The sequence below is a fragment of the Neofelis nebulosa genome, chromosome 15 (assembly GCF_028018385.1).
Source record: "Neofelis nebulosa isolate mNeoNeb1 chromosome 15, mNeoNeb1.pri, whole genome shotgun sequence".
Lineage (NCBI taxonomy): Eukaryota > Metazoa > Chordata > Mammalia > Carnivora > Felidae > Neofelis > Neofelis nebulosa.
Window position 1 is genome coordinate 3,410,187 of NC_080796.1, and position 26,735 is coordinate 3,436,921.

The following is a 26,735-nucleotide window of genomic DNA, read 5'->3' on the forward strand; positions in this document are numbered from 1 at the left end:
GCAGTAATCGGTTGCATTCCTATACACCAACAATGAAGCAACAGAAAGAGAAATCAAGGAATCTATCCCATTTACAGTTGCACAAAAAGCCACAAAATACCTAGGAATACATCTAACCAAATAGGTGAAAAATGTATATACTGAAAACCATAGAAAGCTTATGAAAGAAATTGAAGAAGACACAAAAAAATGGAAAAAAGATTCCATGCTCCTGGATAGCTAGAACAAATATTGTTAAAATGTCGATACTACCCAAAGCAATCTACATATTCAATGCAATCCCTATCAAAGTAACACCAGCATTCTTCACAGAGCTAGAACTTACAATTCTAAAATGTGTATGGAACCAGAAAAGGCCCCGAAGAGCCAAAGCAATCTCGAAAAAGAAAACCAAAGCAGGAGGCATCACAATCCCAGACTTCAACCTATACTACAAAGCTGTAATCATCAAGACAATGTGGTACTGGCACTTGGACAGACAGTCAGATCAATGGAACAGAATAGAGAACCCAGACATGGACCCACAAACGTATGGCCAACTAATCTTTCACAGAGCAGGGAAGAATATCTAGTGACATAAAGACAGTCTCTTGAGCAAGCGGTGCTGGGAAACTGGACAGCGACATGCAGAAGAATGAACCTGGACCACTTTCTTACATTTTTCTTACACAAAAATAAACTCAAAATGGATGGAAGACCTCAATAAATACAGGAAGCCATCAAAATCCTCAAGGAGAAAGCAGGCAAAAACCTCTTTGATCTTGGCCGCAGCAACTTCTTATTCAACACGTCTCTGGAGGCAAGGGAAACAAAAGCAAAAATGAACTAGTGGGACCTCATCAGACTAAAAGGCTTCTGCACAGAGAAGGAAACAATCAGCAAAATGAAAAGGCAACTGACAGAATGGGAGAAGGTATTTGCAAATGACATATCAGATAAAGGGTTCGTATCCAAAATCTACAATGAACTTCTCAAACTCAACCACCCAAACAACAAAAAATCAAGTGAAGAAATGGGCAAAAGACATGAATAGACACTTCTCCAAAGATGACATCCAGATGGCCAACTGACACGTGAAAAAATGCTTCACATCACTCATCATCAGGGAAATAAAAATCAAAACCACACTGAGCTGCCCCTTTATGCCTGTCAGAATGGCTCACATGAACAACTCAGGCCACAACAGATGTTGGCGAGGATGTGGAAAAGGAGGATCTCTTTTGCATTGTTGGTGGCAATGCAAGCTGGTGCAGCCACTCTGAAAAACAGTATGGAGTTTCCTCAAAAAACTAAAAATAGAACTACCCTACACCCAGAAATTGCACTAAGCATTTATCCACGAGATACAGGTGTGCTGTTTCGAAGGGACACATGCACCCCATGTCTATAGCAGCACTATCAACAATAGCCAAAGTATGCAAAGGAGCCCAAATGTCCATCGATGGATGAATGTATAAAGAAGATGTGGTATCTAGATACAATGGAATATCACTCGGCAATCAAAAAGAATGAAATCTTGCCATTTGCAACTATATGGATGGAACTGGAGGGTGTTATGCTAAGTGAAATTAGTCAGTGGCTCCCCCATCCTCCAGGGGGACAATCTACAAAGGGCCAGTTCAGCACAGAGCTTCAGCTGCATCTCTAGCCCACAGGCCTGAGGTGGGGGAGAGGAGGGGAGGGGAGGGTGTGCCCCAGCCCTCTTCTGTCCTCATGGAGCCTGCTCTAGCATAGGGCCAGGAGGGTGAGAGATTCAAACTGTAGTGCAGAGAGGCTTTGTTCCAGAAGCTGCGCCTTGAGGCGTGGGGCAAATGCCCTTGCACAGCGAGGGGATGAGACACATCAATGCACAGGGTCGGCGTGCGGGGACTAGGGCTGTCCCCGTGTACCCAGGCAGCAGGAGTGGAGTAGCACTCCCCCATGTGTACAGGGCACAGTTGCGAGGTGCAGCCATGCACTCAAGAGGCTAAAGTGCCTGTAGGGTTAAGGGAGATAGAGGAGCAGACCCGGCAGGGTCTGGGCCAAGCTGGAGGGCAGAGGCCTGGGCTCAGAGTCGGATCCCATCCTGCCTGGGACCCTCTGCTGCAAAACCAGGCACAAAGAACTCGCTCAAATAGTGGTTCCTGAACCTGAGCTGATAACCTGAGATGTGACCATCCACCCAGTTTCCCTGACCAAGAGCCCAACAGTCATCCTGAATCTCGCTTCTCACTGACCTCGCACTCCCCATCGCCAGGCAGGTTTCTTCAATGCCCAGGTACTTGTCGTCCCACCCGGCCCCCTGTGCCACTGTCCCACGCTGCCTGCGCCACCATCCCCGCTCACCTGGACAACAGCAGCAGCCTTGCCAGGGAAGGGGCTCCTGGCTTGAGCCCCACGAGCCAAGCAAAAGCCACATCTGATGCTGCCCCTCTCAGCTTGGAACACCTGTTCCCAGGATAAAATCCAAATACTCTAGGAGGCTCCAAGTTTCTGTGTAATCTTTCACTCCCTGCCCAGGTAGGCTCAGCTGAACTGCACTTCCCCCAGACTGAGGGAGGACTGAGCTGCCTCACCCCTGGCCTGCCCCCAGGGCTCCTCACCCTACACTGGGTGGTGCTGCCCAACTCTCTTGGGGCCCCAGCACAGAGTCTGATGCAAAGGAGGTGCTGACCTTGGCCTGTTGAATGAATAAACGACACTCCTCCTCCGCCCCCAAATCCACACACTTGCACCTGCAGTCAGTGCTGCTGGGCTCTCACAACTGGTCTGGGGTTGGAAAAAGTCTAGTCCTGCCTGGGCAAGGCACACCCCGATGAGGTGGCTCAGGTACAGGAACTCTACGGGTCCCCCACAATGGAGGGAAGTGTTGGAGAGCGGAGACACGGGGAAGGACTCCAGACTTCAAAGCCCTCTGAGCAGGATGGCTGATGGTCCGGAGGAAACCCAGCAAGGAAGGAGGGGAAACAGGAAGAGATCTCGGTTCACCCCTGGGTGCTTAGTGCCTGGCACCATGCCCGGCTGCTGCTGGCTAAAAGGATGGGCTGGGACCCTGGCTCTGCCCCCCGCCCCCAACTCTGGAATCCTCCTCTCTTGGAGGCAGAAAAGCAGGGGCTGGTAACACCGTCTCACAGGGATCTGGAGAAGTGACCAGGCTGCTCCTGTCCCAGATCCTACAGCTCCAGCTTTCTGGGAGCCCAAGGAAGGACGTCCACCTCCTTCAGGAGAGGTGCCATGGAGCAGGTGCACCTGGGGAGCCTCCGTGGAGCTGGAACAATGAGCCCTTTCTCTTTTCCCTTCCCAATGCACCTCTGCCCACCCCTGCCTTCGAGGGTCCGTGGTGCCCTCGGCTCAGGACCCGACTGTCTCCACCGGGGGACACTCAAGAAGCCCTCACCAAATGGCACAGGGCACCATGCAGGGCTGTAGGCACCGGGCCCCTGCTCCTTCATATGGATCCGTCAGTCTGTTCTTGCTCCTCTGATTAGTCTTTTCCCTCTGCTAGATCCCGAGAGCATTCCAGAAAAGGGCCGCAAGTGCCCAAATGTCCCACTGAGTGTGAGAAAGAAGAGAAAGGAACAGCAGTGACCAGACCATCACCACAAGGGGACAGAGTCATTCAGGAGTCAGGTGGCCAGGGTCCAGGCCTTAGCAATGCCACTAGCTTGCCGGGAGAGCCTGAGCACCAGGTGAAGTGCTCCATGTTTTCTCACCATCACGTGACCATTTCAGAGGGGGAAATTGAGGTTTGGAGAAGGGACAGGACTCGCCGAGGTCAGGCAGCAGCGAGCTGTGGGGAGGTCCTGGCACAGCAGAGACCACGTGTGTGCTACTGTAGCTCACCAATGCTCAAGACCTCCCCGTTCCTGCCAGACTTCAGTTTCCCCCACTGACCACCAGGGGCACAGACTGGATCTTCCATCTTCGGGCTGACTTAAGCTTACAGGCTTAAGATCACCCTGCTCTCCTGTTGACATTCTGAGCGCCAGGGTGTGGGTAAAGGAGACAGACCACGAACAGGTATCATGTCATCTGAGAAGAGGGAAAGTTTGACCTCCTCCTGGCCGATTTGGATGCCTTTTATTTCTTTGTATTGTCTGATTGCAGAGGCTAAGACTTCTTCTGCATGTCGCTGTCCAGTTTCCCAGCACCGCTTGCTCAAGAGACTGTCTTTATGTCACTAGATATTCTTCCCTGCTCTGTGAAAGATTAGTTGGCCATACGTTTGTGGGTCCATGTCTGGGTTCTCTATTCTGTTCCATTGATCTGACTGTCTGTCCAAGTGCCAGTACCACATTGTCTTGATGATTACAGCTTTGTAGTATAGGTTGAAGTCTGGGATTGTGATGCCTCCTGCTTTGGTTTTCTTTTTCGAGATTGCTTTGGCTCTTCGGGGCCTTTTCTGGTTCCATACACATTTTAGAATTGTAAGTTCTAGCTCTGTGAAGAATGCTGGTGTTACTTTGATAGGGATTGCATTGAATATGTAGATTGCTTTGGGTAGTATCGACATTTTAACAATATTTGTTCTAGCTATCCAGGAGCATGGAATCTTTTTTCCATTTTTTTGTGTCTTCTTCAATTTCTTTCATAAGCTTTCTATGGTTTTCAGTATATACATTTTTCACCTATTTGGTTAGATGTATTCCTAGGTATTTTGTGGCTTTTTGTGCAACTGTAAATGGGATAGATTCCTTGATTTCTCTTTCTGTTGCTTCATTGTTGGTGTATAGGAATGCAACCGATTACTGCGCATTGATTTCATATCCTGCAACTTTGCCGAATTCATGAATCCATTCTAGCAGTTTTTTGGTGGCATTTTGGGGGTTTTCCATATAGAGTATCATGTCATCTGAGAAGAGGGAAAGTTTGACCTCCTCCTGGCCGATTTGGATGCCTTTTATTTCTTTGTGTTGTCTGATTGCAGAGGCTAAGACTCCCAATACTATGTTGAGTAACAGTCGCGAGAGCGGACATCCCTGTCTTGTTCCTGACCTTAGAGGGGAAACTCCCATTTTTCCCCACTGAGGATATTAGCATTGGGTTGTTCATATATGGCTTTTATGATCTCGAGGTATGCTCCTTCTCTCCCTCTTTTCTTGAGGGATTTTATCAAGAAAGGATGCTGTATTTTGTCAAATGCTTTCTCTGCATCTATTGAGAGGGTCATATGGTTCTTGCCCTTTCTTTTATTGATGTGATGAATCACGTTAATTGTTTTGCAGATATGGAACCAGCCCCGCATCCCAGGTATAAATCCCGCTTGGTCGTGGTGAGTAATACTTTTCATGTATTGTTGGATCTGGTTGGCTAATATCTTGTTGAGAATTTTTGCATCCATGTTCCTCAGGGAACGTTGTCTATAGTTCTCCTTTGTAGTGGGGGTCTCTGACTGGTTTTGGAATCAAGGTAGTGCTGGCTTCATAGAAAGAGTTTGCAAGTTTTCCTTCCATTTCTATGTTTTGGAACAGTTTCAAGAGAATAGGTGCTAACTCTTCCTTAAATGTTTGGTAGAATTCCCCCCTGGAAAGCCATCTGGCCCTGGACTCTTGTTTTTTGGCAGATTTTTGATTACTAATTCGATGTCCTTACTGGTTATGGGTCTGTTCAAATTTTCTATTTCTTCCTGTTTCAGTGTTGGTAGTGTATATGTTTCTAGGAATTTGTCCATTTCTTCCAGGTTACCCATTTTATTGGCATATAATTGCTCGTACTATTATCTTATTATTGTTTTTATTTCTGCTGTGTTGGTTGTGATCTCTCCTCTTTCATTCTTGATTTTATTTATTTCGGTCCTTTCCTTTTTTCTTTTTTGACCAGACTGGCTAGTGGTTTATCAATTTTGTTAATTCTTTCAAGGCACCAGATTCTGGCTTGATTGATCTGTTCTACTGGTATTTTTGTGGGTTTGTTTGTTTGTTTCGATAGCATTAATTTCTGCTGTAATCTTTATTATTTCCTGTCTTCTGCTGGTTTGGGGTTTTATTTGCTGTTCTTTTTCCAGCTCCTTAAGGCGTAAGGTTAGGTTGTGTATCTGAGATCTTTCTTCCTTCTTTAGGAAGGCCTGGATTGCTATATATTTTCCTCTTATAACCACCTTTGCTGCATCCCAGAGGTTTTGGGTTGTGGTGTTATCCCTTTCATTGACTTCCATGTACTTTTCAATTTCCTCTTTAACTCCTTGGTTGGCCCATTCATTTTTTAGTAGGATGTTCTTCAGTCTCCAAGTATGTGTTACCTTTCCCAATATTTTCTTGTGGTTGATTTCGAGTTTCATAGTGTTGTGGTCTGAAAATATGCACGGTATGATCTCAATCTTTTTGTACTTACTTAGGGCTGATTTATGTCCCAGTATATGGTCTATTCTGGAGAACGTTCCATGTGCACTGGAGAAGAACGTATATTCTGCTGGTTTAGGATGAAATGTTCTGAATATATCTGTTAAGTCCATCTGGTCCAGTGTGTCATTCAAAGCCATTGTTCCCTTGTTGATTTTTTTTTTTGATTAGATGATCTGTCCATTGCTGTGAGTGGGGTGTTGAAGTCTCCTACTATTATGGTATTACTATCGATGAGTTTCCTTATGTTCGTGATTAATGGATTTACATATTAAGGTGCTGTCACATTTGGCGCATAAATGTTTACAATTGTTAGGTCTTCTTGGTGGATAGACACCTTGATTATGACATAATGCCCTTCTGCATCTCTTGATACAGTCTTTATTTTAAACTCTAGATTTTCTGATATAAGTATGGCTACTCTAGCTTTCTTTTGTTGACCATTAGCATGATAGATGGTTCTCCATCCCCTTATTTTCAATCTGAAGGTGTCTTTAGGTCTAAACTGAGTCTCCTGTAAACAGCATATAGATGGACCTTGTTTTCTTATCCATTCTGTTACCCTATGCCTTTTGATTGGAGCATTGAGGCCACTGACATTTAGAGTGAGTACTGAAAGATATGAATTTATTGCCATTATGACGCTTGTACACTTGGAGTTTCTGGTGGAGTTCTCTGCTCCTTTCTAATCTTTGTTGCTTTTAGTATATATATATATATATATATATATATATGTATACATATATACATATATGTATATGTATGTATGTATGTATGTATGTATATATATATTTTCATCTTTTCTTCCCTCAGAAAGTCCCCCTTAAAATTTCTTGCAGGGCTGGTTTAGTGGTCACAAATTCCTTTAATTTTTGTTTGTCTGGGAAACTTTTTCTCTCTATTTTGAGTGACAGCCTTGCTGGATAAAGAATTCTTGGCTGCATTTATTTTTTTTATTTGTTTAATGTTTATTTATTTTTGACAGAGAGAGAGAGAGAGAGAGAGAGAGCATGAGCAGAGGAGGGGCAGAGAGAGAGGGAGACAGAGAATCCGAAGCAGGCTCCAGGCTCTGACCTGTCAGCACAGAGCCCGACAGGGGGCTCGAACTCACAAACTGCGAGATCATGACCAGAGCCAAAATTGGACGCCTAACCGACTGAGCCACCCAGGCGCCCCTGCATATTTTTCTGATTCAGCACACTGAATATATCCTGCCACTGCTTTCTTGCCTGCCAAGTTTCTGTGGATAGGTCTGCTGCAAACCTGATCTGTCTTCCCTTTTAGGTTAGGGAACTTTTTTTTTTTCCTTGCTGCTTTCATGATTCTCTCCTTGCCTGGGTATTTTGTGAATTTGATTATGATATGCCTTGTTGGTCGGTTTTTGTTGAATCTAATGGGGGTCCTCTGTGCTTCCTGGATTTTGATGTCTGTGTCTTTCCCCAGGTTTTGTAAATGTTTTCCGCTATCATTTGCTCACATAACCTTAATAACCCTATTTCTCTCTCTTCCGCTTCTGGGACCCCTATGATTCTGATGTTGTTCCTTTTTAATGAGTCACTGGTTTCTCTAATGCTTACATCATGCTCTTTTGCCTTCATCTCCCTCTTTTTTTTCTGCTTCGTTATTCTCTATAAGTTTGTCCTGTATATCACGGATTCTCTGTTCTGCCTTGTCCATCCTTGCTGCCACTGCATCCATCCGGATTGCAGCTCAGTTATATTATTTTCAATTTCATTCTGGCTATTTTTTACTTCTTTTATCTCTGCAGAAAGGGATTCTAATCTATTTTCGACCCCAGCTAATATTCTTATTATCGTGATTCTAAATTCTGGTTCAGACATCTTGCTTGTACCTGTGTTGGTTAAATCCCTGGCTGTGGTTTCTTCATGCTCTTTCTTTTGGGGTAAATTCCTGCTGAATTCTGTGGTTCAGGTTGTGCAGATTGTTGTGTTAGTCCTCCGATCAGTGTTCTAGGTGTGTAGGATGGTTTCGTGTTGGCCTGGCTGTATTTCATGGATGGGAGACACACACACAAAACTTCCATGTTGTTCCGCCATCTTGGCCCCTCCCCCCATTCACAAATATTTTAAAAACTTATCTCAGGGTACCTGGGTAGCTCAGTCGGTTAAGCATCCAACTTAGGCTCAGGTCATGATCTCACAGTATGTGAGTTTAAGCCCCACGTGGGGTTCACATTGGGCTCGCCACTGTCAGCGCAGAGCTTGCTTCAGATCCTGTCTCCCTCTCTCTCTGCCCCTCCCCTGCTGGCTTGCTTGGTCTCTCTCAAAAATAAACAGTTAAAAAAATTATCTCAATAGATGTGAAATAAACATCTTTTAACATTCAATATTCATTCATGACAGAACTTAGAAAACTAGTATTATAAGGGAACTTCCTTAATATACTTGTAGCAGAAAGACCCTAAGTGACCCCATAATATCTGCCCTTTAGTGTTGTCACCTTTTCTTTATAAATCTTTTCGCTTAAGATCTGTGACTTGACTCTAGCTATTAGAATATGGCACATGTAAAGGAAAATTGCAGACATAATTAATTCAGTTAATTCAGAGTTAATCCAAAGGAGGATTATGCTAGGCAACCCTGATCTAATCACGTGAACACCCTTCAAGGAGGACTGAGCCTTCGCTGAAGTGACATTCTCCTTGCTGGCCTCCTAAACTAAGCGGCCGTATTGAGGAAGTCTGCGTGGCCAAGAACAAGGAACAGCCTTGCTCTAGGCTGAATATTTGTGTCCCCACAAATTCCCAAATTCATGTGTTAACTCTTAATGTTCAACGTGATAGTATTTAGAAGTGGGGGATTTGGGAAATGATGAAGTCACGAAGGTGGAGCCCTCATGAATGGGATTAGTGCCCTTATAAAGGAGGGCTGTGAGAGCTCCCTTGGCCCTGTGCCAAGCAGGAAGACCAGCGTCCATGAACCAGGAAGCAGGCCGTCGCTGTACACTGAATCTGCCAGTGCCTTCATTTTGGACTTCCCAGCCTCCAGAACTGTGAAAAATAAAACTTTTTTTTTTTTTTCATAAGCCTATGGTATTTTGTTAGAGCAGCCCAAAAAGACTAAGACAAGTGTCTGGGAACGCTTAGGACCTAAGCCTCCAACTAGCCTCCAACTGGCAAAGAGCTGTGGAAATGAGTCCAGTCATACGGTCACAAGGAAATTCTCTTATAAACAAACTCAATGGGCTTGGAAGCAGATTCTTCCCCGTTGAAGCACCCAAATGGGGAAGCGCAGTCTAGCAGACACCTTGAGTACAGCCTTGTGAGAACCTGAACAAAGGACCCAGCTAAGCCATTGCTTAGCTTCTGGCCCATAAAAATGTGAGATAAATGCGTGTGGCTTTAAGACACTGTGTGGATGGTGATCTGTTGTAAACGGCAAGAGCAAACTAAGAGACTAATAAAAGACGCACACTTTTAAAAACCCCACTATCTACATAGTTATAGAAAACTACTTTTACATGTTGCAATTTCAAGAAGACATGAACACTCACTATCCTCACATTTACTCAACGTCATTCTTGTAGTAGGAAAGAAAAAAATGAAGGCTCTAGGAATTGGAAACAAAAATGCCACTATTTATAGATTATATGTCACTGCATGTACCAAATCCAAAAGAATCTGCAGAAAAAACACTCGAGTAAGAAACAATATATTGTGGGGAATAAGCTTAGATAATTAAAAGACTAGTTGTTTGGAAAAATCAGTATAAGAAATGTCTTTCCTTACAAACTGTTGGCCGATTCGATGCAATTCCAATGAGAACCGGCTTTGGAGAGCTTGCCAAGTTGATTATAAAAGACCCGTGGAGCCCTTCTTCCTTTCTTCTTTCTCATCCCCAACATTTTAGTTCCCAGTCCTAGAAACAGAGGCATGGAGTTGTGCGGGTCCAGAGTGAGGTGTTAGAGCTTAGAATGGGGAAGGCATTATGTGTAGGACAGTCACCCTGCACAGTGTTGGAGCTCAAGTGAGAGCATCCCTGAAAAGTGAATGGTATAGAATAATGAAGTATCACAGACTGAACAGGGTAGGGAGGCATCTGCACAGGGGAAGAATAGCCCAGTGGGGGTTTTCAGAACCTGCAGGGGGGCAAGTCATCTGCAGAAGAGGTGGCCTGGCACAGGGTGTCTGAGAAAGGAGATATTTACATGTCTCAAAGTACTTCCCCATAAAATACTAAATAATTGGAAAGTGGAAAGTTAACATTCCAGGCGAGAAACCTGGCAGATACTACCTCCGGTGGCCAACATTAACATCACCAGTATGGGGACAAATCAAAATTGTAGGTCACATGATAGGATGCAAAGAGTAGGTTGTAGTGATACTCTTGCTAAACATGTATGGTCTGAATTTTACCATAAGGAAGCCTAAGAAAAATCCACATTCCACATTACTGGAATTTACCCGTCAAAAGGTTAAAAGTCATGAAAGTCGAGGAAAGACAAAGGAACTGTTCTGGAGTGAAAGAGACCAAGACACACAATTCAATACATGGCTCTAAACAGGACCTTCCTTGGTATAACGTATACTACAGATAAGTGACCAAACTTAAAAAGAATTATGAGGAATAAATGATAGAATTATACTGAACCCTTGAACAAAAGAGTTTTAATGGGTGCACTGACTACACACAGATTTTTTTTTTCAGTACTGGAAATGTAATTTCTTTTATAATTTTCTTCATGGTATTATTTTCTGTAGCTTACTTTAAGAATATAGTATGATACGATAATATACAAAAGATTACTGGTAGTAGTAGTGGTTAAGTCTTTGGGGGTCAAAAGTTGTTCATGGCTTTTTGACTGTGGGGGGGCGTGGTCAGAGCCCTTAACCCCGTTGTTAAAGAGTCGAGTGTATTAGAGTTAATGTTCTGATTGTGAAGGTTGTGTGGTAGTTATGTGGAATGTACTGACTTGTAGGATTTAAATGCTACAGGAATCAGGCATCCCATTAGCAGTTTACTTGCAAATGGCTCTGGGGCGGGGGGGGGGGGGGAGGTTTTTTTGTTTTGTTTTCTCTAATTTTTCTTGTCTCTAACTTTGTTTCCAAAAAGCAAATCAAAAATAAATGAATGAATAAATAAATAAATAAATAAATAGAAAAGTTGAAAAGCCTTAGGCAAATTTTATTTCTCCATGTGGAAAGAGCTACGAATCAGTGTTTACAATTAAAATTATAGATAGGTTTTATGGTAGTATAAAAAAATTGTAATATGTACAAACATTGGCAATAGGCATAGCAGGAATATATCAACATAATGTCTAAATCTTTAGGCCCACATATAGTCATAAAAATTGGAAAATACAAAAAGCCATCCATGAACACTACTGAAGTATTAATGACAACTTGGTTGTTTGGGTGCTGTTCAAACCGCTGGTAGTGGAGTGGTCTGATGTATGTAAAACCCTCTAGTGCTGGTTTCCACGTACAAAATGTGCTTAAAAGTTAATGAGATGCCAAGAAACATAGTTTAAAATATTATAAAGATTTTCATTACACACATATGAAACAAAAACATTTTCCTTTAATCAAGACTTTGCTGTATAGTGTGTTCAATTGCGAAGCAATGAAAATGTTTTGTAAGCATCCAGTAAATTTTTTCTATTTATTTTTCAAATTGTATAATTTTTGTTCAAAATCTGTACATATTCTCGTGACGCTTTCCATACTGGATCTTGATTTAGAATTGAATCATCAGTAGATACTAAAGGATTTCTACAGGATCCTCATTCAAATTTGGTAGCAGCTGAAAAGGAAAAGAAAGAATTATCTTCTTTCTCCAAAATACTTTTCACTACAAGTGATTAAAAAAAAAGAAAAGAAAAGAAAAGAAAAGAAAAGAAAAGGAAAGGAAAGGAAAGAAAATAGAAAAAAAAAGTTGGGGCCTTTATGAGTGTTAAGAAAAATGAAAAATACCTATGTACAACTGCAATATGAAACCCAAGATTAGTATTAAATATATTTTGCTCAGGGTTGCACACTGAATTAATTGCTATTGTGGATAAATGTCAGAGTTTCTGTTTTTTTCATTACAAGACGAAAGTACAAGATGAGGACACAGTCCACCCTGAACAATCATAAACTATAAACCGAAAAATCAAACAGGCATTTCCAAACAGAGCCAAGTGTACAGATATAAGTGACAGGTATGAAACACAGCACTACTGGAACATACGGAAGGGACATCCCAGTTTTGTGTCAATATTGTCTGCTCTTTGGTGAAGGTGATATGTCAGCTGATACCTGAAGGATAAGGAAAAAGTATGCTAGGTAGAGGGAAGAAGCACATACAAAGAGCTAGAAGTGAGGAAGAACACTTGTGCAATTAATTATGAGTAGTTTAGTTTGACAAGGTGCTAGAGCAAAGCAGCAGAGTAGGGCAAACAGTGAGAGACAAGGCTGAATCATCTGGCAAGAAGCAAACTGATTTGGGTGTTTTCATTCCATGCTAAGGAATTTGAAGTTTTACCCAAGGGCAAGAGCAATGACAAAATCAATGAGTGAAGATTGAAACCCGTTACCTGTCAATGACAGCTATATGACCTCTAATTACTTAACCAAGCATTACTAAGATTACTTTGGCTTTTGGGTCTTCTATCACTAGCAGAAACAACAATTTGATAAAGCAACCTTTTCTGAGACTTGTGCAGGTTGACAGTTCCATAGGGATGGCACCAGTGAAGGAAGATTATCGCCAGAAATAATAACAGATATATAGACTTACGGAGATTGAAAAAACTTCTTTAACGTTTATTTATTTTTGAGAGAGAGACAAACCACAAGCGGGCAGGGGCACAGAGAGAGGGAGACACAGAATCTGAAGCAGGCTCCAGGCTCCGAGCTTTCAGCACAGAGCCCTCTGTGGGGCCTGAACCCACCTGAGCTGAAATCAGTCGCCCAACCGACTGAGCCACCTGCTTGCCCCTAGACTTGTGGGAGATTTTAAAAGAGCTATGACACATGAGGACTAAATGAGGAAGAAGTGTGTTCTTCATTATGCTCATGCTTTTACATTTTTTATTAGCTATGTACAAAAAAATGTGAATGTAGTATCTATTATCCAAACAATGGAAAGGGATGCCATTTACTATTTATATTTTATTTCAGAAATCAATGATATCTAACTTCATACATTTTGGCAACATACCTTCTTCTAGTGCTCTGGTTATTCTTTTCTCCAACTCCCGCTGCGTCTGAAATAAGGCAAATATTATTTAGAATGTGCAAGGTAAGCAAAAGACATGGTAGGAATTATATATAGCTTAGGACATGTGGTCTTGAAATAATACTTGTAGAGATTAAACCAAAGTTAGGGATTGCTTAAACAGAAAAACTATCACATGAATAAAATAAATTCCTACCTATTTTATTTTAGTTTTAGATAACGGAGAACAGATACATACATACACGCACACACATATGTATACATATATACGTGTGTGTGTGTGTATACGTATATAATGTGTATGTTATATATATAATATATTATGTGTATTATATTAATATATATAATGTGTACATTATATATATATATATATATAATGCTATTTAAGTGAGTCTGATAAAAAGCACAATTAATATTGATCTATTGAATATGTATAATCTCTGAAAAGTGATGTTGGATATTACTGGTACAAAAAAGTTTAAATAAGAATCATATTGTATACTGAATTATTACTTGGAAATGATTAGAAAAACTGCCATTTATGAAAGTTTAATCAGTTTTTTACCTTAATGAATTGTTCCTTAAAATGGGCTTTCCATTTTTTCACTTGTAGAAAAACAAAATTTGAAGGAATGCTTTTTGCTGTTAATTTTTCAGGACTGACTCTTAAATACATATAAAATGAAGAAAGTGGGACTGTCTTACTGTCATGTGGAAATTCTACTGGCAAAAATTGAGTAAAAACGTTTTGGTATCTGTATTATGACTAAAACACTTATTTCCTTTCATATGCACACAAAGATTTCAGAAAATCTCTTTGAAGAAAGGAAAAATAGAGGGTTACAACAGTTTCCAAATTTAGCTTCTGATTTATAACTTTCTCCATTAGAGATAAGGAAAACAGTATACAATTTTCAATTGTAACTTTGTTTCCTTTCTCCAAATTAGGACCAAGTTTTGAAACACTTGACTTATTAAAGTTATGGTTATCCACTTATGAAATGTGTACGAATATTTCCAACTACAGGTGACCCATGAATAACACAGGGGTGCGGTACAGTCAAAAACCTGTATATAATTTTTCATCCCCCCAAAACTTATTACTAATAGCCTACTGTTGACCGGAAGCCTTACCGGTAACATAAACAGTCGATTCATACATGTTTTGTACAGTAGAATAAGCTAGGGCAAAAAATGACATTGAGAAAAATGGAAGGAAAAGGAAATACACTTACAGTACTGTACAGTATCCAAAAATAATCCATGTGTAAGTAAAGTAGACCCGCACAGTGCAAAACCATGCTGGTCAAGGGTCAACTGTATATTACAACTGTTCCTGTCGAGAATGGTCTTATTTAGATCTTTCTTAGACAAGGTAGCCTCTCCCTGAATGCCCCAAACGGGCTCCAAAATAGTGTACAGGACATAATCAACAATGCGGTGATAAGGATTCAAATGTCTACAAATTCGGGTGTGAGGACAAATGTTTTGGCTGACATGTTTCCCAATATTTTCAGAGACTGTTTTCCCTAATACCTTTTTTTAATTGAAGTATAGTTGACATAACAATGTTACACTAGTTTTTCAGTATACAAATTCAGATTGGACAATTGTATACACTATGCTATGCTTGCTACCATATGTGTAGTTACCCTCTGTCACCATACAACATTAATACAGTATTATTGACGATATTCCATATGCTGTATTCTTCATTCCTGTGACTTATTTACTTTATAACTGGGAATTTGTACCTCTTACTCCCCTTCATCTATTTTGCCCATACCTCTCTACCCACCTCCCCTCTAGCAACCACCAATTTGTCCTCTGTAGTTATGATTCTGTTTGTTCACTTGTTTTGTTTTTTTTATATTCCACATGTAAGTGAAATCAGATGGTATTTATTTGTCTTTCTCTGATTTATTTCACCCAGCATAATACCCTCTATGTCTATCAATGTTGTCACAAATGGCAAGATCTCATTCTTTGTGATAGCTGAGCTATATTTCATTGTATACACATTACACATTGTCTTTATCCATTCATCTCTCCATGGACACTTAGGTTGCTTCCCTATTTTGGTTATCGCAAACAATATTTCCATAAACATAGGGATGCATACAACTTTTCAAATTAGTGTTTTCATTTTCTTTGGGTAAATACGCAGCAGTGGAATTAATGAATATCTATTTTTAAGTTTTTGAGGAACCATAACACTTTTCTGACAATAGCATTATATTCAGGCCTTATAAAATGAATGGGACAACATTACTATACCAGACTTATAAAATTAATAACTCAATACCAGATGATGGGGGAAGGCTTTATTCAAACAATTTTATATTACATTAATAAATACGATATAAAATATAAACCACGTTTTTTATATGACATGACTTAAGGAGCTACCAAGGTAATGTTGCATCTTTTCCCCAAAAGCTCTTTTCCTAAATATTTACCTCTGTGACCTTTATCTTTATATCTAGGTAAAAACTGTGTTTCGATGGTGAAAATAGCTTTCAAGTCCATGAATAAGAACACATGTGTACTTTTATGTATACCTTTCCATTGATCAGAAATATAAGAGTGTGAGAAAATTACACACAGAATGACTATATATCAGCAAATTTTAATTCAAAGAACATTTTTAAAGGATTTTTAATTAGAAGGATTTTCTCATTAACTGTTAGCATTCAAATATGGCCCATAGAAATCTAAGGTTCGGTTGGGGACACTGCAGGATTGAGGGGCAAGGAAGTCACAGCCGTAGTCTCCATCTCTCCTTTAGTTAGACAGCTCTACTTCTCTCTGTTTTACACAATACAGTTTAATGCAAAAAAAATACATTCTATTCTTTGAAAAAAATTATTTTGAAGGTATAAAAGTCACCAATTTAGTCAAAGTCCCGAATTTTGCATAATAGACAAAAAGGGCTCAGAGAGAATGCACTTTGCCTGAGGTCATGAATCCAACTAGATGCAGACCAGGACTACACTTGTGGTCTTACCAAGCCTAGAGTTCTATGCCAGTTACTTCCTCATAGTCAGGAAAAATATGTGTATTTTAAGTATAACTCAGAGAAAATGAATGCATAAAACGTTGCCATGTGGCTCAGTAATGCTTAGGTATGAAGCACACAATAGTAGCTCTCTAACTAAATTACAAATTTTAAAGTCATGAGTGAAAATAAAGGAACAGAAATTATGTTAACTCCTTTTAGTAGCTGTCAATTTTTAAGCACAACTTTTTAATTTTTTTTAATTTTTTTTAACGTTTATTTATTTTTGAGACAGAGAGAGACAGAGCATGAATGGGGGAGGGTCAGAGAGAGGGAGACAGAGAATCTGAACCAGGGTCCAGGCTCTGAGCTGTCAGCACCGAGCCCGATGCGGGGCTCAAACTCACGGACCCCAAGATCATGACCTGAGCCGAAGTCGGCCGCTTAACCGACTGAGCCACCCAGGCACCACAAGCACAACTTTTTTAAACCACAGGACAGAGAACTTTAAAGAGAAAATCTTTAGGTGAAGCAAGCAAGCTGAAACTGAGTAAATTCTTCCTGAAAGGATTATTTATTCCTTCCAAAGAAAATTTGATTTATCAAAATCAATCAACAAATGAGTGAACCCATGGTGTGGTTATTTATAGCAAAATTTGAAACCCAACACAGATTTCTCTTTCCCTTCTAGCATGCTTCTGCCTAACCTCTCATCATTCGTTGGTATGTACAAAAGACACAATTCACTTTATTTATATTTTAAATCCAGTCGGAATTTATAGGTGAACCTTCACTTCTCACGTGTGGACTTATCTCTCTCTCCCTCCCGATGGGAAGGGAGACTTACCTAACGGGTGAATTTGGGAGAAGGAGCTAAGCAGTGCTTATGTGTTTCTGAATCTCCTCTTTGAAAAGATGTGCCTGCCCACAGTAACATGAATTTGGGTCTTCTCTCAGCTCTGTGGTAAGCACCCGGCCCCTGGGGTGGGGGTCAAGCATTTGTTTCCTCAATTTACAAATGTGTGGGGAAGTGCCCAATTTGGGAGGAAGCCCAAAGTGGCTAACATAACCTAAATCATATCCTCCAATTTGTTAGTGTGTATTAGTAATAAAGCTACTAAGTTTATCTCCATCTCCCTGTCTCCTGTGTTCTGAATTTAGAAAGAGAAGAGCAGGGTTACTTGCCGCCTACCCAGTGTCACCTGTCACAGCTCCACCGAGAAAAATGACTAGACAACACTTACAGAAACATTCTCTTCTTCCTTGACTTCATAACTAACGTACATTGTTCAAAAGCAACGCCCACTCGAAAGAGAGAAAAAGTTGAAAGGAACCATTTTAGGAACAAACATAGAAAGTCAGACAAACCGAGGACACAGAGGAGTACATTCCAAATGAAAGAACATGAAAAAACCTAAGAAAAAAACACTAAGTGAAACAGAGATAAGTAATGTACCTCATAAGAGTTCAAGGTAACGGTCATGAAGATGCTCAGTGAACTTGGGAGAAGAATGAATGGATCCAGTGATAACATCAGAAAGAGATAGAAAATATAAAAAAGAACCAATCAGAGCTGAAGGATACAATAACAGAAATGACAAATACACTAGAGGGAATCAACAGCAGATAAGAAGATGCAGAAGAACAGATCAACAATTTGCAAGACACGGTAGTAGAAATCATCCAAGCCGAAAAACAAAAAGAAAAAAGAATTTTAAAAATGAGGCTAGGTTAAGGGACCTGTGGGACAACATTCAGAAATCATCGAAGCCGAAAAACAAAAAAGAAAAAAGAATTTTAAAAATGAGGCTAGGTTAAGGGACCTGTGGGACAACATCCAGTGTAATAATACTTGCTTTCAAGGGGTTCCAGAAAAAGAAAAGACAAAGGGGCAAAGAACTCATTTGAAGAAATAAAAGCTTCATTTTAAAAATTCAAATATTTGCTTGATTTAGCTATTTATAAAATGGTCTACAATCACTCATCAAGATAGTTTATAAAAATAGAAACAAAGGTGGTATAAGTCAAAAAAAAAGGAAAAAGAAAAAAGAGTGCCATACATAAGAAAGCAATTAAAGATGTATTTTCGTGTAAGAAAGTAGCAACACTTTTAACTTAAAAGAGAAATTTACCTTTTTAGTGTTACAAGTTGATTTAATTCATAAAAAGGACTTACCATGGATTCTTTTTTTTTTTTTTTAGAGTAGCCTCCATGCTTAGCGTAGAGCCCAATGCAGGACTTGAACTCATGACCCTGAGACCAAAACCTGAGCTGAGATCAAGAGTTAGACACTGAACTGACTGAGCCACCCAGGCACCCCCATGGATTCTTTTAAATAGTAAACATTCATATGTCGTTAAGTGTTTGGAGGACGATCATTCACTGACATACAGGGTTGGACAAACTGGATTATAGCAAAACTTTCAAATGTTAGTGAACCACTGCCAACTGAAAATAAGTCCAAGCATCTAAGTGTACCTGTGGTTAGCAGGCAATAACATTTACTTTCTAAAATCAAGTTTAAATGAAAGCTTTTCAAGAAATTTAACATGGGTAAGTTTAGTTATATTTACTGAATACAGTTAATGCTAGGTGTCTCTTGTGGCACACCTGGGTGGCTCAGTTGTTTTTAGTGTCCAAATCTTGATTTTGACTTAGGTCATGATCTCATGGTTTTGAGACCGAGCCCCACATTCGGCTCTGTGCTGAGCATGAAACCTGCTTGGGATTCTCTTTCTCCCTCTCCTTTTGCCCCTCCCCTTCATGCATTCATTCATTCTCTTGCTAAAATAAAATAAAAATAAGTATCTCTTAGAAATGAGAGATCAAGGGACTAATATATATATATATATATATATTATATTAATATTATATAATTATATAATTAATATTATATATTAAGATTATATTAAATATTATATATAATATATTATATTATAATATATTATACATATTATGTTTTATTATATTAAAATTATATTAATATTATATAAATATAATATTATATATTATACTATATATATATATATATATATATATATATATAATTTACCTCAGTTCTTTCTTAGCACATATAATGCTGACTTTTACTTCGTATGGGCTAGTTACTTAAACAACTCAGAATTTCGCCAAATTAAAAGCAACAACTATATCTGATATCTGAAACCCAAACTAAAACAGATAATATAACTAACCTTCCACAAGGAAGTCTCCCTGTCGTCATATGACGGCCGTGGGTTTAAGGTAGGAATCACTAAGTTTCCTCTTGGAGTAAGGTTTCCATTGAGCACTAAATTATTTTCAAAATGTCCACAATAAGGTGGTTCCAGGCCTGGGCTCATAGTAAGGGTCCTGAGTAAAGTTTGGTGCTGCTGTCTCTCCACAAGAAGTTTTGTATTGCTCTCTGACAGTCTCTCATTAGTCCTGTGAAGAGTAAAAAACACGAATACATTTTCTTTTTCCCTAAATCATTCCTAAATGACATACATTTTTTTAAGTTTCCATAATAGTAAATAGCATTTGCCATTGAATAGTGTTTTAACACCGAACATGTGACGGAGCACACGTACTATCTAAAATTATACTTTTAAAATTGTTCTAAAGAAATACTTATGTTTCCAGGGGGATTCCTTACTAACAATTCAAATTAGGGAAGGGAGAGAAGTGGTTATCAGTGATGTACATGGCTTAACAAATAATACTTGCTGTCTTCTGGAGTGGCTGTACTGACAGGATCCTTCAGGATGCCATTATATATACATACTTATATTTAGTAAACCTGTTTACAGATATAAAACTAAACCATCCCTCAAAGACATTTTCAAGCGTTTGCTTTCACCACTCTTGTACATTTCGCTTATTATCTCAAAGAAACTGAGCATTTGACACTGAGGAATCATTGAGACCAACAATCTCTAGGGGAGATAGTAGATGACAGACGTGTGATCAGAAAGAACTAAAACAGCTACAGAGGCAATTAGCTTATAACAGTTACCAAGGCACTGGAGGCAGAATCTGCCCTTTCTGTCTTCCGTCTTCCACATGCCTCCCTCCCACCATGGTGCTCTTTTTAGCCATTTTGGGAATTATACTACCCTTCAGGCCTGTGTGAGTCTTTCTGTATTTCACCTGGATGCCTTTATGTAAAGTATAAAAAGCATAAAGGATGGTTTGCCTCAAGGCCCACTCTAGTAATCATACCAAAGATCACAATCAAGAGAATAAATGTACCAAGCTGCCAGGATGAGTAGTAGTAGTACTTGACCTTTTAGGTTAAAGATGTAATCTTCCAAAAAGAAACTCATCGACATTTCTATTTAGGGTAATTCGGACAAGCAATTTTATAATAATATACTTCTAAATGAGAAAGCTTCGAACAATCCACTTAAAGACTAGCAGATCCGATCAATGGAAAATATACAAGGCGGGGAGTGCGGGGGTGGGGGTGGGGGAAGAGGTCCTGTAAACCCGAAAAAAAGAGGAGGGATGCAAACTGTCCTGGACTAACATTTCAAAGGTAAGTTCACTTAGAAACCTCATTTTCCAAAATGACACGATCTAGTTGGCTTTCACTTCCTACTCATCTCATGATCTTGGCTCCACAGAAATTATGCTTTAGAGGCAAATTAATAAGCTAAATTTCTTGTCTATGATTCTGTTTTGACTTACCTGTTCAGCTTATTTCTCAAGGACTTTCTAACTTTTAATTCTTCTAGGTAGAGTTGCCTGTAGGTTTCCAACTCTGTTTTAGTCGAATCTTCTTGAGACATCTTCATTGTAGAGAGCTGAGATTCCAGATCTTTAATTCTAAGTTCCATTTGACTTCTCGTTGAAGCATGAGCATTTTCTCTTACCTGGTCCAAATTTTCTCGAGCTGCTGCTTGTGCCTAATGAAAAAAAAATTTACAGGATAGTTTCAAAATAGGTATAATCTGAATAATTAATTATACCTGTTTCCTTTAGTTCGGAGTCAATGTTTCAGAGAGAAATTTTAAATGCAAAAAAGCTCAAGTGTAAAATATTTATCATTAATGTCAACTGAATTAAATATGATTTATAAAATTAAAGTTCAATCATTCCTGTATTAGTATTCACACAATCTGATAATTCAAATAATAGAATCAATGAGAAAATTTTAAAAGTCAACAATAAACTTAAGAATAATCCAAGTACAGTGCAATTTTTAAATCATAATTTTTCTTTTCCTCTTAATAGTGAGACTAGTTGTTTAAATCATCATTTTTTCTTATCCTCTCGATTTTGTAGGAATAATGATGAAAACTGAAATCTTTAAAGGGAGGAACAAATGCCTCCAGAAATCTACAAATTACCATAAAGCAAGTAGAGGAAACCCCTACAATACATCTATCCAAAATGTAATTTGCAGTGAAATGAATTACAGCACATTACAGATCAATTAATTAACCTGTAAAAACAGGTTGACTTCGTGTAATTTTTCTTCTATGTCCAGTCGTGCTCTTTCTTCAATCTCCCGTTTATACTGTTCCACTTGACCGCGTTCTACCATATTCATTTCCATAAATTGTTTCAATTTTACTACTTCTTGCTGTAACTTCTTGTTGTTGCTCTCTAGTTTTTCACGTTCTTCTTCGAAAGCTTTCATTGATAATAACTCTTGTTGAAGAACTTGATTTTTTGCATCCATGTGTAGACATTTTGAAGATGTAGTTTCCAGTTCTGTTGTAAGGACATCAGCCTGCATGAATAAAACACTATAGTTTTGAGGGGAGTGAAAAGAGTCTAACTCAAAACTACTATGAATTTTTTTTTCAGATTTTAAGTAATCTCTACGCCCAGTGTGAGGCTTGAACTCACAATCTCAAGATCAAGAGTAACTGAGCCAGCCAGGCACTCAAATTTTTAAATAAACTCATTTGCAATGAAATGTTACTTGTCTTAGAATGTGGAACCTTAAACAACTCAGAAAATCAAGGGCCAAGTTAAAGCCATCAGGTGTTACTGAAATAGATCTTTGCTATCATTCTCTTTTGTACACAACATTTGCACTTGATTCTATACTTTTATTTTTCTATGATTTTTTCATATCTTTCTTTCATAAAATAAGTCCCCTCTTAGGAGAAATTCTCTTAGCCCTTCCCCCATCTTAGCACTCTATAATTTTAAAAGAATTTTTAGCAATATAATATTGACTTATGTATGCCCAAGTCAAAAAGTACGTCCCAAGATAAGACTCTGGAAATAAGACTCTAATTCATGAATCTAGAAGTAATGATTCTAATGCCACGACCTGTTTCTGAACTGCAAATGTTTTATGCTAATTTGAAGTGCATTCCCAGGAGAAATGATTCTCCAGGATGTGTTAAGAAATCACATCTCCCAGTATAAAACTTTAATTGGATGATCCACATATGTTTTTGAGGCAAAAAAAAATAATTCTATACTGTTATCTTGTAATCCTTTGTTACTTTCTAGAAAATAAGAGATCATACTAAACAAAAACAACAACAACAAAACTGGCTGGAGTTTCAGTGATGCTGAGTTGGGAAGGACTTCCATCCATTCTATATGACTGGTAAGACAAGGGGAGTGGATGTGGTGGTTTTATAAATTCGTTGATACTTCTGTGAAAATCACTCCCCTTAAATATATGCTGGCTTCAGTAACTGGTTTCTAGTGAACAGAATATGCAGAACTGCTGTGATTTTAAAGGCCCGCTTAGAAAATGTGATACAGCTTCCATCTGACTTTCTTTCTCTAGGGAAGCTCACCCTTAGAACGCAGCCACCACGTTGTGAGGAATCCCAGGCTACCTAGTGAGTCTTCGTGTAGATACTCCAGCTGAGACTAGCCAACGTCCTAGCCAAAGGCCAGCCTCAACAGCCAAACACGTGCGTGAACAAGCCTTTAGATGATTCTAGTCTCCAGCTTCCAGTTATGCCAGCTGATGCCAAATGAAGAAGAAATGAGTTGCCCTACTCTGCTTTGCCTAAAATAAGATTGGTGAACAAGAGAAATGCTGTTTTGAACTACTGGTTTTGAGGTGGCTTAGTATGCGGCAGTAAATTGCTACCACAGATACTGACATTAAAATGGTGTGCTGCTATTCAAAAAAACCTAAAACTAAACTTCCTTTGAACCAGGAGGTAGGCTGAACCTGGAAAGATGTAGAAAAGCATAAGAATGAGACCCAAAAAGGGCCTCCACAAGACTCTTAGTGGAAACCTGATGGCCTGTGAAGAGGCTGACAGCAAGGGTTTCTAAGCAAGTGAAGAAAATGACACTGGAGGAAAGGGAAGTCATGCTACAAAATACCTGAAAGTAAAACGGATAGGAAAGAGAAACTAAAGAAAGACTATGCAACTTAAAGGAACCAGGACTGACTGGGTTCAAGTATCTGTTTCTCATTTACAGCCTCTCTACATGTTGAACTGTCAAATAATGCTAAAATAAAGAAATGGCTTTTGGGTTAAGAGAAAATCCAGGGTGCTACCAGGAAAACAGAAAGATCTAAGGTATGCCTCCAATTTCTTTAAGGATCTTAAGAGTATAAGATTTTTTTAAAAGTGGGTTCCACACCCAACATGGGGCTTAAACTCAGCACCCAGAGATCAAGTGTCACATGCTCTACCAACTGAGCCAGCCAGGAGCCCCAGGAGTAGACGAATTTTAAAGGCATTGTCCTAAAAGAGCTTCACAGGAAACCTGAAGCAAAAAGCTTATCTCAAAAGGACTTGGGAGGGTCGCTTTGCTAAAACACGGCATGAAATCCAGTAATATTTACAGAAAACTAAAAAAAGGTAAGAGATTTATGGTAGCAAACATACTATTTGCTACCTTGGACTAAAAGAGACCAAATAGTGCAAAATGAAAAGAGGCCTTTGGGTCTTAGAAGTCCCACAGGGAGGAAGCAGGATAAAAAAACGGCTACAAATACACCTTATGAAAAGGAAGGAACCAAGAGCTCAAGGAGTAAAGAAAGGGAAGAGACAGGAGAAAGTATTCCCGTGGTTAGGATTAAGTCCTAACATAAGAACTGACAGCAGGCATCAGGCTATATTTCCAAACTCTTATGGACTAGGGTGCTTCCCATCTTCTTTTTCTGAATGGGTGAGTCTTCAGCAGTTGACTAGAATGTTGCATTTGTGAGTGGTAAATAACTGTCGCTTTCATTCTCAAGTCCTCATATTGAGAACACTTGCACTCAAGGGGCTATATTTTAGATACCATAACCCAGGCAGCTTATCCCCACTGCACCTGATTAAGATGGTAAGATCTCGGACTCAAGCCCTGAACCTGAGGCCATGATAACTGAGACTTGCAGGAGGTATTGGAGGGGGAGGGGAGTGAATGTATTTTTCAGGTGGGAGGAATACAAACATTTGTGGCCAGTGGGTAAATTATACTGCTTTTTCAAGGTGTCCATAGGTTTTAAATATTAATTCCACTAAAAAAAAGACCATGGAACAACTTTAGTGACTTGCTCCTAATGAACAGAATATGTGACTATGATCCTGTGTGTATTCCAAGCCTAGGTGACAAAAGGCGATTCTGCCTTGCTCTGTATCTCAGGCTGCTTACTTGGAATCTAGCTCCCCATTTAGTGAGGAAGCCTAGGCCACAAAGAGGGTCTAGGTGTGTCAGTTTAAGTGTTTCTGCTGCCTCCTGAACTGAAGTCCCAGGCAACAGCCAGCATCAACCACCAGACGTTAGTGAACAAATCTTCAAGTGGATCCAGCCCCAAACCTTTCAGTTGCCCCACCTGAAGCTGAGCGGGGCAGAGACTAGCTGTCCTGGCCACACTTTTCCTAACAGATTTGTGAACAAAAGAAATCTAACCTTTGGGCAGTTTGTTAAGAAAAAAAACAAAAATGATAAATTGAAATGTGGATGAAAAAAAAAAGAGATAAGACACATAAACTTGTATAGGAGAAATTGGTCTCCATTAAAGTAGGATGTAATAAATGTTAAGATTAATTTACTAACAACCAATGGTGCTAATGAGAAGAAGCAGATAACTAGAAGCAAGATCTAAGAAGTTTTTCTCTCAGTTTTTCCCCAGCTAGGATCATATTAGCTGCTCATTTTCCATATATGGCCTTTATTATGTTGAGGTATGGTTCCTCTAAGCCTACTTTGTTGAAGTTTGTAACATAAATGGATGTTATAGTTTGTCAAATTATTTTTCTGCATCTATTGCAATGATATGACTTTATGCTTTTTTGAAAATTAATATGATATATCACATTCATTGATTTGCAAATATTGAACCACCCCTGGAAACCAAGGATAAATCCCATTTGGTTATAGTGAATAATTGAATGAGTTTTTTAATGTTTATTTATTTTGGAGAAGGAGCACAAGCAGGGGAGGGACAGAGAGAGAGGGAAACACAGAATCTGAAATAGGCTCCAGGGTCCAAGCTGTCAACAGAGCCTGACACTGGGCTCAAACCGACGGACCATGAGATCATAACCTGAGCTGAAGTTGGATGCTTGCCTCACTAAGCCACCCAGCTGCCTCTGCCCTCGGTGAATGATTTTTTAATGTAGTGTTTAAATGTTCAGTTTAATGTAGTGTTTAAAAGTTCAGTTTGCTTATTTTGTTGAAGATTTTTGCATGTTCATCAGAGATGCTGGCCTGTAATTCTCTCTGTGGTGTCTTTATCTGGTTTTGCTGGCATAGAATAAATTTGGAAGTTTCCCTTCCTTTTATGTTTTTCTGGAACAATTTGAAAAGGACAGGTTAAACTTTTTTTTTTTTTTTTTTTGTATTAGCTCTTCTTTACATGTTAAAATTTACGTCTGAAGGCATCTGGTCCTAGACTTGTGTTTGTTGAGAGTTTTTTTTATTCCTGATTCAGTTTCCTTGCTGGTTATTGATTTTTTTTTTCAAATTTTCTATTTCTTCTTGTTTTACTTTGGTAAGTTATATATTTCCAGGAATTTATTCAGTTCTTCTAAGTTGTCCAACTTGTTGGCATACATTTTTTCACAATATTCTCTCATAAATGTTTGTATTTCTGTGGTGTTGGTTCTTATTTCTACTCTCACATTTGTGGTTTTATTTATTTTGGTCTTTTCTATTTTCTTGTTGATTACTCTGGCTAACACCTTATCAGTTTTATTAATTTTTACAAAGAACCAGCTCTAGGTTTCATTGATCTGTTTTAGTATTATCTGTTTTTTTGTTTCTCTATCATTCATTTCTGCTTTAATCTCTTTTTTTAAATTTTATTTTGAGAGAGACCACACATG

At 39.2% G+C, this 26,735-nt stretch overlaps 1 protein-coding gene across 1 annotated transcript in view; it reads right to left on the reverse strand.

Moving 5' to 3' along the window:
- Positions 1-11,840: 11,840 nt before the first annotated feature.
- The window catches only part of LOC131496456 (ankyrin repeat domain-containing protein 26-like), a 102,296-nt gene continuing 87,401 nt past the window's right edge, over positions 11,841-26,735 (reverse strand). The window contains 5 exon segments of the mRNA XM_058702014.1: positions 11,841-12,082; positions 13,484-13,529; positions 19,695-19,923; positions 21,169-21,386; positions 21,926-22,216. Coding sequence (XP_058557997.1) covers positions 11,949-12,082; positions 13,484-13,529; positions 19,695-19,923; positions 21,169-21,386; positions 21,926-22,216 — 918 coding nt within the window. The 3' untranslated portion in view covers positions 11,841-11,948.